The sequence below is a fragment of the Amphiprion ocellaris genome, chromosome 21 (genome assembly GCF_022539595.1).
Source record: "Amphiprion ocellaris isolate individual 3 ecotype Okinawa chromosome 21, ASM2253959v1, whole genome shotgun sequence".
Lineage (NCBI taxonomy): Eukaryota > Metazoa > Chordata > Actinopteri > Pomacentridae > Amphiprion > Amphiprion ocellaris.
In genome coordinates this window covers 195,185-208,783 of record NC_072786.1, presented here as the reverse complement: position 1 = coordinate 208,783, position 13,599 = coordinate 195,185, and the positions used below count along the sequence as shown (strand labels likewise).

The following is a 13,599-nucleotide window of genomic DNA, read 5'->3' as shown; positions in this document are numbered from 1 at the left end:
TAACCTGCAGCTGGTTTTGACATCTGAGTATTTTTTAGAATATTTTCTGGTTTCTTTCCTCCATGACTTTAAACTGAAGATCTTTGAACTGAACGAGACATTTGAGGAAACTCTGATTTTTGGAGTTGAGTTTCCTCAAATGTCCTGTTCAGTCCACAGATCTTCAGTTCACTGAACAAGATGTTTAGAAATGACTCAAAATGACGTGAAAGTTGTCCAAAATTAAATGAAATGTCCAAAAATTGTTGAAATGACTAAAAAAAAAAAAAGGTTTTATCCTTAAAGAAAACATGAAAGTTTTCCAAAATGACCCACAGATTGTCCAAAATAGTTGAAAATGACTTAAAAAACTGTCCAAAATCTCACAGAAATGGTCCAGAATGTCCTGAAATCTTAAATCAGGCTTTTGAGGAAACTGATCTTTGGAGCTGAGTTTACTCAGAAGTCTTGTGTATATATATGATCAGAACCAGAACCCCATACAAGACTTTAGAGGATGACTTTGGATCTTTGGATCTGAGTTTCTTCAGGTTTCCAAAGATCTGAGTTCCCTGAAGTTCCGAGTTTTCCTCAATGTGTTGTATAGTCCCCAGATCTTCATTTGGGAAGATCTGGGTTCTTACTGGGTTGTTACTGGGTTCTTACTGGATCGTTACTGGATCGTTACTGGGTTCTTACTGGGTTCTTACTGGGTTCTTACTGTGCTCTTACTGGGTCGTTACCGGGTTCTTACTGGGTCGTTACTGGGTCGTTACTGGGTTGTTACCGGGCTGTTACTGGGATGTTACTGGGTCGTTACCGGGTTCTTACTGTGCTCTTACTGGGTCGTTACCGGGCTGTTACTGGGATGTTACTGGGTTGTTACCGAGCTGTTACCGAATCGTTACTGGGTTATTCCAGTCATATCTGGGCTGCCGTCTGCCTGCTGTGAGCTCAGTTTGAGGCTTCGTGTTGCGGTTCAGTAAATATTTGGACCAGGAAACTCCTCCTGAGTGGAAGCAGGCGGCAGCGGGGGTCCAGGCGCTGGATGTGTCGGGTTGTGGGTTTGGGTCGGAGCCAGAATCCTGCTAAGAGTCCAGCTGCTGCTCGCCTCCCCGACAGCTCATCAACATGCCGACCACACAGGAGGTTCTGAGGGGGTTCTGGTCCATTCAAGATGGTGTTTACTGATGAACAACCTTCACACTCCTCAGGACGGTGTCTGTTCTCTGGTCGGTGTTTGTGAAATCTTCTGATTGTTCTCTAGAACCAGGCCTGGTTCCAGAACTGACAAGAGAGACCTTTTTTTTTTTTTTAAACAGTTTAAATGATGTTTCTCTGTATTTATCAATTTGAAATAGGGTGTTTTTATTGGTTATTTTATATGGTGATTATTTATAGTTTTGAGTTTTTCCCACAGTGTTTTTGTTGACCTCAAAAAGGCTTTTGATACCATTGATCATGCCATACTTCTTAAAAAACTGAGTAAATACGGTATTAGAGGGTTGGCACATAAATGGGTTTCAAGCTACTTAGAAAGTAGAAAGCAGTTTGTGCAGATATATAATTCAAAATCTGAATCGCATTATGTTCTGTGTGGAGTACCTCAGGGGTCGGTCCTCGGGCCAAAACTGTTGACTTTGTATATTAATGATTGTGTTTATGTATCCAAACTGCTCAAATGTATTCTGTTTGCGGACGATACTACTTTATTTTATTGTGGGGAAGATTTAACACAGGTGTTGAATGTGGTTAAACAAGAATTTAAAAGAATAAAAACGTGGTTTGATGTAAATAATTTATCCTTGAATCTTGAAAAACAAACTTTGTGATATTTAGTAACAGAGGGAGAGACACTGGTGCTTCAATTATTATAGAAGGTATTGGAATCAATAGAGTAAGGGAAACCAAGTTTCTGGGTGTCATTTTGGATGAAAATATGTGTTGGAAATCACATATCCAGTATACAAAGGTAAAAATATCGAAAAAAAATAGCTCTGTTACACAAAATAAAGGATTCACTGGATAACAAAGCATTGTACATTTTATATAACACCATGATTGTTCCATATCTGAGCTACTGCATTGATGTATGGGGAAATGCCTGCAAAACATACTCAGTCAATTTTCATTTTGCAGAAAAGAGCCAGAAGAATAATCAGTAAAAAACGATACAGAGATCCAACAAATCCATTATTCCTTCAGTTAAAATTGTTGAAATTTCAACAATTAGTAGATTATAGTATTCTGCAACTCAATTTACAAAAAATTTACTAAACAAAAAAACATATATGTATATATATGTATATACATATATGTGTGTGTGTGTGTGTGTGTGTGTGTGTGTGTGTGTGTGTGTGTGTGTGTGTGTGTGTGTGTGTGTGTGTGTGTGTGTGTATATAGCATGTTTTTTTGTTTAGTACATTTTTTGTAAATTGAGTTTTGGGAATAAAGGGGCAGATAAAATAAGACTTGTCTTTCTGCTCCCTTTCATTCTAGTTTGGAGAAGTCTGTATTTACATAATTTTTTTTTATTTTACAAATGAATGAAATAAAGAATAAAAATTAAAACTGAACTATTTCTCTCTCTCTCTCTCTCTCTCTCTCTATATATATATATATATATATATATATATATATATGTATATATATATTTTAAGTTGTTTACATCATGGATGTTTAAATTATTTTTGCGTGTTTTCTGATTTTTAAATGATGTATTTATGTGTAATATTTCTATTGTTTGAACGTGTATTTACTATTTTAAGTGACGCACTTCTGTATAGTTTTGTGACATTTTCAGTGATGACTGCTTTTATTTTAAAGTCTGTAATTACGTTATTTTTCTTTAATTTTTTTTATTAATGTATTTACATGTTATTTTCTTATAGTCTAACTGATGTGTTTGTGTGTATTTTTATTTTTATTATAACTTAAGTATTTCCATGTTATAATTTTACAGTTAGTAGACGTGCTTCCTGTCCCAACCCGGTCTATAGTAGACGTCCTAACCCAGTGTTTCCTTGTCCTCCAGGAGAACCTCTGCTGCTGTACGCGAACCGGCGGGACCTCCGGATTGTGGACGCTGCACACGAGAAGTCTAATGCCACGGTGGTGGTGGGCGGGCTGGAGGACGCCGCTGCCGTGGACTATGTCTTCTCCCAGGGCCTCATCTACTGGAGCGACGTGAGCGAGGAGGCCATCAAACGGACCTTCTTCAACCAGTCGGGGGGCAGCGCCATGCAGACCGTGGTGCCGGGCCTGGCCTCCCCGGACGGACTGGCCTGTGACTGGTTAGGCAGGAAGCTGTACTGGACCGACTCGGAGACCAACCGGATCGAGGTGTCCGAGCTGGACGGGTCCCTGAGGAAGGTTCTGTTCTGGCAGGAGCTAGACCAGCCCAGAGCCATCGCCCTGGACCCAGAGAGAGGGTGAGTCTGACGGGGGGGCGGGTCCAGAGGGGACCAGAGGGATCTAGGTCCAGAGGGGTCGAGGTCTGGGTTCAGAACCAGTTTAAGGGCTTTAATGAAGCTTCTAAACACTTTTCCTGCTTTAAATGTCTGAAATCCACTTCAGTTTTGGTGAAATTTTCTATGAACGGAGTTTTTTTGGACTTTTTTGGAATCCAAATATTCGGATCTCAAAATAAATATTCGGATACCACCATCACAACCGGATATTCGGATATTCCTGGTTCCAGCCTCTCAGATGAACATATATGCTGCTGTTCTCTCACAAACTGGATCTGGTGGAGTTTAGATGTTTGATCGAACAAAATGAGATGTTTGGAGTTACTCGTCCCTCTGTTTGTGGCTCCTAGTATTTGTTTATGTGATTTTAGCCATTAATATTCAGGTTATTGATGATTTAGTGTGTTAGAATCCATGTTTCTGACACTTTTATCTGTTAATATTCAGAGTATTGATACTTTTATGCATTAATATTCAGGTTATTGGGACTTTTGTGTAGTAATATTCAGGTTATTGATACTTTTATGCATTAATATTCAGGTTATTGGGACTTTTGTGTGTTAATATTCAGGTTATTTTGCGTAAAGTTAATGAAAATGAGACTTTCTTCATGGTTTGTTCTTCTAAACTGCTGAGTTTTTAAACAGTTCCTGGTCGTGTTTCTGTCGACTGCTGATGGTCTGACATCAGATGAACCTGATGAGAGTCTAGTTCCAGTGAAATACAGTTTGTTGCGACCTGCAGCTGTAGTTGCAGCTCTGCAGCTTACTGATGGTCTGTGGAGGGATTAGGATGTAAATCCATCAGACGGATAAAAGAGGCCTTAATGTATTCATTAGTTTTATTTAAATCAGGGCGTCTTTCCTGCTCTTCTCTCTTGGATTCTATTCATGGAAACTCTTCCCCTTTGATGCGCCGTCGTGATAAAAGTGTCGCCGAGCAGGAGGCTGATGGAACCGTTCTCACATAGAACCGGGTTCCTGGAGCTCTGACAGGAACGTTCTCACATAGAACCGGGTTCCTGGAGCTCTGAGAGGAACGTTCTCACATAGAACCGGGTTCCTGGAGCTCTGAGAGGAACGTTCTCACATAGAAGAGAGAAGAGAGCTTAGATCTGATGTCTTCCAGTACCGATAGCGTCCATAGGATCTATAGTAGACGTCCCAACCTGGTCTATAGTAGCAGTAGATGCATCAGCAGGCTGCAGCGGTAGATGCATCAGCAGGCTGCAGTGGTAGATGCGTTAACCAGCTGCAGCGGTAGATGCATCAGCAGGCTGCAGCAGTAGATGCATTAACCAGCTGCAGTGGTAGATGCATTAACCAGCCGCAGCGGTAGATTCGTTATTCGTTATTCATATTAGATCCTGGTTGTAACTGTTTAGAAGTTCATATTTAGGTTCTTTTACATTTTAGTGTGATTCTGTCCAGATGTTGGACACCTCTGTTCATTAATGTCCAGGTTAGTGATGGTAGTGTGATAGTATCAAGTTTCTATTTTCAGTTTAGTTATTGTGGGGTGAAATAACACCTCGTATGTGCAGATGCTTTAAGGAGACTCTCAATTGTTTACGTTGGCGTGAAAAATGAGGAGAGAAATCAGAAAACTTTAGGGGTTTTCCACTAAAGATTTCCCAAGAAGTGATGCTGAGGATTTTTCCTGGATTTGTTTCCACAGCAGCCAGAAATCACAGCAGTGAAAGTTCTGTTATCTGTGTTTCCACCTTCTAAAGCCGGAGGTTCTTCATCTGACAGGTCAAACAGCTGCTTTACAAACTAGCTGGATTCATGGTTTCATTTTGAACACATTTAGGTCAGAATCATGATGTAAAACAGTTCAATCAGCAAATCACTCAACTTAAAATCAGAAAGTTTCATCTGTTTTCCACTGAGGAACCTGTGCTGAGAGCTACAGTAGTCCTGAAACAGGTTCAGCATCCTCAATTTTACTGCTGTTACTGTGGAAATAATCTGTCTGAGCGCTGCAGATGTTCAGCATATTTAATGTGAGACCTGAAGCAGTTTATTCTGCTTCACTTATTATATTTGTGGGGTGGCTGTGGCTCAGGTGGTAGAGCGGGTCGTCCAATGATCGAAGGGTCGGCGGTTCGATTCCCGCTCTGTCCTAGTCATGTGCTGTTGTGTCCTTGGACAAGACACTTTACCCACTTTGCCTCCAGTGCTGCTACTCACACTGGGGTATGAATGCGTGTGAATGTTGGTGGTGGTCGGAGGGGCCGTAGGCGCAGATTGTCAGCCACGCTTCCGTCAGTCTGCCCCAGGGCAGCTGTGGCTACAAACGTAGTTTACCACCGCTGAGTGAGAATGTGTGAGTGAATGAATAATGGATTCATTGTGAAGGGCTTTGAGTGCCTTGAAAAGCGCTATATAAATCTAATCCATTATTATCATTATCATTATTATTATTATTCCTGTAGAAGAGCTGCTGGTGCGACACAAACACCTGAAACATGATTTAACAGGAACAGAAAGGGCCGATTCCATATTTCCTGTCTGAGCTGTGTGTCTCCTAGAGCTGGGCGATATGGCCTAAAAACAAAATCTCGATTCACGATTTATCCAATTTTTTTTTATTTTTTATTTTTTTTTATTTTTTTTACCCTCTACCTAATTTCCGCACGCTGGAGTCCAGTCTACTTTATGCAAATGAGCTGCAGCCCTCTCCAGGTAAACACACTGGATCGCAGCTGGAAATGCGCTGCATGTGGCATGCTGGTCTGGTTGCGGAGCGTTTCCCGCTGCAATCCGGTGTGTTTACCTGGAGAGGGCTGCAGCTCATTTGCATAAAGTAGACTGACTCGTACTTTATGCAAATTGGATGCGGCATGCGGAGATTCCACACATCGTGAAACTGTCCTCAAACTTCTAAACTAGGCGTCGGTGACATAAAACGAGGACAGATTCAGCTGCTGCAGATTATTTCTCGCCTCAAATGCTTTCAGAAATACTTTTCGGTGACGTGTTTTTTGAAATAAAAGGGAAAATTTGCGGCCGAGCCGCTGTGTTTATTCGACTTGTCTGCAGGACTGTCCAGCTAAAAGCTCGGTCATGTGACCACGTAGCAGCCTGCTGTTGCTCAGAGCTGTCATGTGACCATGTTGTGGTTCGCTAGTGACCGCCGTCCGTGTGATTTTCAGATGTGGTGCGTTGCTGTGCGGGAAAATAGCATCGAGTGGACACGTACCTTTAGATCTGCACCGCTCGCCGCCATGTTGTTTGTGTATCAAGCGTGGGGGGAGGGGGGCGCACTCTGAACTACGGGAGCCCAGCGGGAAGGTGTTGGTGGCGGATGTTGATGAGAAAATCGATTTTCATTAAAACAAATCGACATTAAGTACAAACTCAAATTAATCGATTTATCGCCCAGCCCTAGTGTCTGCAGTGGTTTAATAAGAATTATTCTCTAAGACTTGGATCAAACTGACTCCTCATTTATTGCAGCTGATGTTTTATTTCCCTGTCAGGTCTGAGATTGTTACGCTTTCATTGTTGTGTCTGAATTAAAACGGGAATCCAGTTAATGAGCTGAGAGGATTTAAAACAGCCTCATGTTGATAATTAGAGCTTCAGGTTTTCTATCTGGTCATAGAACTCTAGAAGCAGAGTTTCATTCTGAAGTTCAGACATGATTCTGAGCTCTGTAGTCAGAGAACCTGTTCTCCAAATCCACAGAGGAACGCTGAGCTGGACCAGGTTCAACGGATGATTAATGCATCAGGTACCTAACACAAAGCAGCTTCTGTTGTTCAGCTGCTGGTCCAGGCCTCGTTCCAGACTGGAGTCTCCTACAGATCAGCTGCAGCCCTTGCAGCATTAAACGCTGCATGTAGCAGTAAATGCTGCATGGATCTGCATGTAGCATTAAACGCTTCATGGAGCATTTAACGCTGCATGTAGCATTAAATGCTGCATGGAGCAGTAAACGCTGCATGGAGCAGTAAACGCTGCATGGAGCAGTAAACGCTGCATGGGGCTGGATGGAGCAGTAAACGCTGCATGGGGCTGCATATAGCAGTAAACGCTGCATGGGGCTGCATGTAGCAGTAAACGCTGCATGTAGCAGTAAACGCTGCATGGAGCTACATGTAGCAGTAAACGCTGCATGGGGCTGCATGGAGCAGTAAACGCTGCATGGAGCTACATGTAGCAGTAAACGCTGCATGGGGCTGCATGGAGCAGTAAAAGCTGCATGGAGCAGTAAACGCTGCATGGAGCTGCATGAAGCAGTAAACGCTGCATGGAGCAGTAAACGCTGCATGGAGCAGTAAACGCTGCATGGAGCAGTAAACGCTGCATGGAGCAGTAAACGCTGCATGGAGCTGTAAACGTGTTGATTCCATCTGAAGTTTCTGTTGTTCAGTCGTTAATGACAAGCTGATTCGGTCTCAGAGCTTTCTAAATCAGTTCACAGCATATTTACTGTTTATATTTATTATCTCTATTTCCATTTTTACACCTGAGATCATCACAAACATTTTGTTCCCAAATCTTCTGTTTTCTGTCTTGTTGTCATTTTTTGTTTTTCTGGTTCATGCTGGTTCTTTATTAGTTGGAGAATCTTTCAATAAGACCTGTCGAATGAAGTGATTTTCTTAATTAATCTTGTTTCTGATCTTATTTTTGGTGATTTTCTTCAGGAACTTGCAGCTTGTTTCTGTTTTTTAAAGAAACCTTTAGACCAGCTGTAGGTTTTCAGATTGACGTTTCCATGGCGACGTAATCTCTGATGTTTCTGGTGTCCTCAGGTTCATGTACTGGACCGACTGGGGTGAGATCCCAAAGATTGAGCGGGCCGGGATGGATGGGACCAACCGCTCCATGATCATCGATAAGGAGATCTACTGGCCCAACGGACTGACGCTGGACTATGGCCAGCAGAAGCTCTACTGGGCCGATGCCAAACACAACTTCATCCACCGCTGCAACCTGGACGGGACCTCCAGGTAGGTACCGACCGACTGGTTCTGAACCGGCCCGGTAGCGCTGGCCCGGTTCTGACCTGCTGCTGTGTTTCAGGGAGGTGGTGGTGAAAGGGGAGCTGCCTCACCCCTTTGCCCTCACCCTGTACGAGGACACGCTGTTCTGGACCGACTGGAACACCCACTCCATCCACTCCTGCAGGAAGCAGACCGGTGCCGAGCAGCGGGTCGTCCACTCGGACATCTTCTCCCCCATGGACATCCACGTGTTCAGCCCCAAGAGGCAGCCCGACTGTGAGTTTAAAAGAATGACTCGAAACTTGTCCAAAATGACTTGAATCTTGTCCAAAATGACTTGAAACAGACTGAGTTTATAAAGGTCCAGGGTTTGGTTCATTGTGATAGAAACTGAAAAGTATTATAGAAACAGGTCAGAACTGAAGTCGTCACATCAGAACTCAGTGTTTTTATAAATAATAACTAAATCTTTAATCCTGTTTGTTTTATATCAGATAATATCAGGTCTTTACCAGTGTTTACAGCTTTTAAATGCTGTCACGTTTTAAGTTTCCGTACAGATATTTTTCTCCACTGCTGCACTTTTCAAACTAATGACATCCTGTCAAAAGAGTTGGTAAAGGTAGATATAAATGTTTACTGGGTCATGGGGATGATTATTTAGATGAACCACCATGTATTATATATATTTATAGTAGAGATCGACCGATTATCGGTCGGGCCGATTATCGGTGCCGATATTTGGACATTTGACGTATATCGGCATCGGCCTTTTTTTAATCCGACGGGCCGATATGAAGAAATCAATTTAAACCTGAGTTATTTCGGCTCAGATGCCGCCGCGTCTCTCTCCCTGCTTTCTGTCTCCAGCACTATCCACCCCGCGCTCTGATTGGTTAAGCTTCAGTGGCAGAGCCTCTGAAGCAGTAGCTGTCCTCACACACACACACACACACACACACACACACACACACACACACACACACACACACACACACACACACAGCAGAGAGGGAACGTTTTCTTGTGTGAGAAGCTCCAGAGAGAAAACACGTGTCGAAGGTAAATGCAGAAAACTCTTCCGAAATTGTAATAAACATCCCAGTGCTCTAGATCTCACAACTACTACTAACGTTACAGTGAGCAGCAGAATAACGTAAGAGCGGAGTAAACATTAGCGGCAGCTCTGCTAACTCCTATTACCTCCCGACATGTCTGTGAATTACTTAATCCTCTGCGTAATCGAACGAAGCAGGAAGATGAAGCGTCGACGAGTCTCCCTTTAAACGTGGGTCAAAAGTGCGGATTTTGAACTTTCTACCAGTTTTTGAATAGTGTTGATCGACCAAGTAAAACCAGAGTTATGATCAATAATAAACACTTTACTTTTGAGCGAACTTTAGACGAGCGCATTTCGTGCGTCATTGTATGGTGAACGGCTAAACGGGAGATTCTTTGAAGCCTTCTGTAGCCGACACAAAAACAATCAGAAACATCAGGGAGAGTTCTGCAACTCTTAGGGAGTGACGTGTGAAAAACAAGCAGCTCTGAGACTCCCTGCTGGAAACACCTGGGGGATGAGAGCGTCTGCACAGGCATGATCCCAGTCACAGCGTCTCTGTGGTACTAGTAAGAGAGTGGAATATTTAAGAAATACACAGAGGAGAGATGGCCAAAGTGCGGATTTGGAACTTCCTATCATTTTATTTAAAATAATAATAATAATAATAATAATAATAATAATAATAATAATAATAATAATACTAATAATAATAATAATAATAATAATAATAATAATAATAATAATAATAATAATAATAATAATAATAATAAACTTATTCTAGCATTGGAGAACACCAGGACTCCAGATTCTCCACATGGTCCTAAATGGTAAATGGTCTGTATTTATATAGCGCTTTACTGTACCTGAAACGATACCCAAAGCGCTTTACATTATACATCACATTCACCCATTCACACACTGATGGTAGAAGCTGCCATGCAAGGCATTAACCACAACCCATCAGGAGCAGTTAAGGGTTTAGTGTCTTGCTCAGGGAGACCTCAACATGAGCTCTCCAGGCCAGGATCAAACTGGCAACCCTCCAGTTACAAGACGGCCACTCTACCTACTGAGCCATAAAGCCCCTTTCCTATTGTTTTTGCCATTGTAGAGATTGTGGTGGACAGAAAAAGTTTTTTTGGAGTGGCACAAATTCATTTATGTAAAATTTTATTGTGACTCCTGATGATTTTGTAAATAGTTGTGCCAAAGTGCCTAAAAATTTCCTGCATTTTTGTACAAATAGTGGTATATAACTGTGTTGACTGCTGAATTTGCACATTATTTTATGACATAAACAATTTATATTTGCATTCTAAGTTCTGAAAAGGATTCTTTACACATGTTTATGGTGTCCACAGTAAAAAAAAATCTAACTTTTTCCTACTCAGACTTTGTATTTTTTCAGCAATTTTAGGTCAAGTGTGTTCATACATTATATCAAAAATGTATAATTGTAGAATCATACAGGTGAGGTTGTGCTGAAAAAAGGACACCAAGCAAAGCAAGATCAACAATTTTTAAGGTGAAATATAAAGGTACAGTTCAAAAATGGACCTCAGTCAAATTGTCCCCCCAGATTCCTAAGGGTTAAAGCAAAGATAAGTCATTATAGTTATATTTAAATTTTACTTTATTTACTGTGGAAAAAATTCAGGGAGGTATTTATTTAAGCTTTTATTCAACTTTATAAGAGATGCTTCTGAATGTAGGAAATCCATGCACTTCTGGAGCTATTATTTTCAGTTTGTTTGATTAAATAAACATGCTTTAGGCATTTAAACGAAGTTCAGTGTTTGCATTATTCAATTTTTTTCACGCTAATTTTTACACTTTTACTACAAATGAATATCGGCTCCAAATATCGGTTATCGGCCTCCTCTAACTACTAATAATCGGTATCGGTCCTGAAAAACCCTTATCGGTCGATCTCTAATTTATAGTACATATAGACCCAAGTAACGTGTATTATACATATTTCTAATATATATAACAGTGTATTATATATATTTATAGTACATATAGACCCAAGTAACGTGTATTCTATATATTTATAGTATATATAACGGTGTATCCTATATATTTATAGTATATATAACGGTGTATCCTATATATTTATAGTATATGTAACGATATATTCTATATATTTATAGTATATATAACGATGTATTCTATATATTTATAGTATATGTAACGGTGTATTCTATATATTTATAGTATATGTAACGATGTATTCTATATATTTATAGTATATATAACGGTGTATCCTATATATTTATAGCATATATAACGGTGTATTCTATGTATTTATAGTATATATAACGGTGTTATTTCCTCCAGCAGTGAGCAGCTCCTGTTCCCTGAATAATGGCGGATGTTCCCACCTCTGCCTGCTGTCTCCGGTGAAGCCCTTCCACCAGTGTGCCTGTCCCACCGGAGTCCAGCTGCTGGAGGATGGACAGACCTGCAGAGACGGTGAGGACCAGGACACTGGACATGATGGAGTTTAGCAACACAACAAGTCACTGATGTCGCGCCACAACTACCATTATTATTGTTATTAATTTATCACTTTAATGCTGCAGCTTCTACAGATGCTTCAGTTTCTGTTAAGTTCCTATGTCTCTTTTTGTCATTTTGTGTCTAGTTTTTGACATTTTATGTCTTGTTTTTGTCATTTTGTGTCTTGTTTTTGTTGTTTTGTATCTTGTTTTTGTCGTTTTGTGCCTAGTTTTTGACGTTTTATGTCTTGTTTTTGTCATTTTGTGTTTTGTTTTTGTCGTTTTGTGTTCTTTTTGTTGTTTTGTTCCTTGTTTTTTTCATTTTTTGTCTTGTTTTTGACGTTTTCCGTCTATTTTTTGTCGTTTTGTGTCTTGTTTTTTTTGTTTTGTGTGTAATTTTTGTCATTTTGGGTCTTGTTTTTGTTGTTTTGTTCCTTGTTTTTGTCATTTTGTTCCTTGTTTTTGTCATTTTGTTCGTTTTTGTCGTTTTGCGTTGTTTTTGTCGTTTTGTTACTTGTTTTTGTCGTTTTGTTCCTTGTTTTTGTCATTTTGTTCCTTGTTTTTGTCGGTTTGTGTCTAGTTTTTGTCGTTTTGTGTCTAGTTTTTGTCATTTTGTGTCTATTTTTGTCGTTTTGTGTGTAGTTTTTGCCATTTTGTGTCTTGTTTTTATCGTTTTGTATCTAGTTTTTGTCATTTTGTGTCTAGTTTTTGTCATTTTGTGTTTATTTTTGTCATTTTGTGTGTAGTTTTTGCCATTTTGTGTCTTGTTTTTATCGTTTTGTGTCTAGTTTTTGTTGTTTTGTTCCTTGTTTTTGTCGTTTTGTTCCTTGTTTTTGTCGTTTTGTGTCTGGCTGACCCATTTTAGTGCACCTGCTACCAGTTGTTTTGATCAGTGATTAATCTCCAGTGTGTTTTCTATTAATATGTTTTGTCGTATTTTCCTCTGAAACGTAACTGGATTGTGGAACAGCCCGTAATAGTTCCTGCTTGTCTCTGTGCATTCCTCTGCAGACTGATTATTATGGGATAGTTTGACAGAAAGTCCATCAGGGTTTATTTTACCTCCACCTGTCTTTCTACTGAACATGAAGGTGATAGGAGGCTCACATGGAGGCGGAGCTTGTTTAGATCAGGGCTGTGAGGTTGCCATGGTAATCCCTCCCCTCCTCCTCCTTTATTTACATTTTTCTGGTCGTCGCCCCCCCGGAGGCCGTTATAGGAACAGATCACATGATCCCCCAGACAAATAGTCCAATCAGCACTGGGTGAACCACCTCCAGTCCCAGTACTACTAGGACTACAGGTACTACAAATACTACAGGTACTACTAGTGCTACAGATACTACTAGTGCTACAGATACTACAAGTACTACAAGTACTACTAGTGCTACAGATACTACAAGTACTACAGGTACTACAAGTGCTACAGATACTACAAATACTACAGGTACTACTAGTACTACAGGTACTACTAGTGCTACAGATACTACAAATACTGCAGGTACTACTAGTACTACAGGTACTACTAGTGCTACAGATACTACAAGTACTACAGGTACTACAAGTACTACAGGTACTACAAGTACTACAAGTACTACAGATACTACAAATACTACAGGTACTACTAGT

At 40.5% G+C, this 13,599-nt stretch overlaps 1 protein-coding gene across 2 annotated transcripts in view; it reads left to right on the top strand.

The window, feature by feature from the left end:
- Positions 1-13,599, top strand: part of lrp6 (low density lipoprotein receptor-related protein 6) — a 49,902-nt gene that overhangs the window by 1,906 nt on the left and 34,397 nt on the right. The window contains exons 2-5 of one of the 2 annotated variants that reach the window (XM_055006464.1): positions 3,014-3,410; positions 8,215-8,412; positions 8,486-8,682; positions 11,810-11,944. In XM_055006464.1, coding sequence (XP_054862439.1) covers positions 3,014-3,410; positions 8,215-8,412; positions 8,486-8,682; positions 11,810-11,944 — 927 coding nt within the window. The remainder of the gene's footprint in view (positions 1-3,013; positions 3,411-8,214; positions 8,413-8,485; positions 8,683-11,809; positions 11,945-13,599) is intronic. The other variant, XM_055006465.1, reaches the window with a different exon arrangement.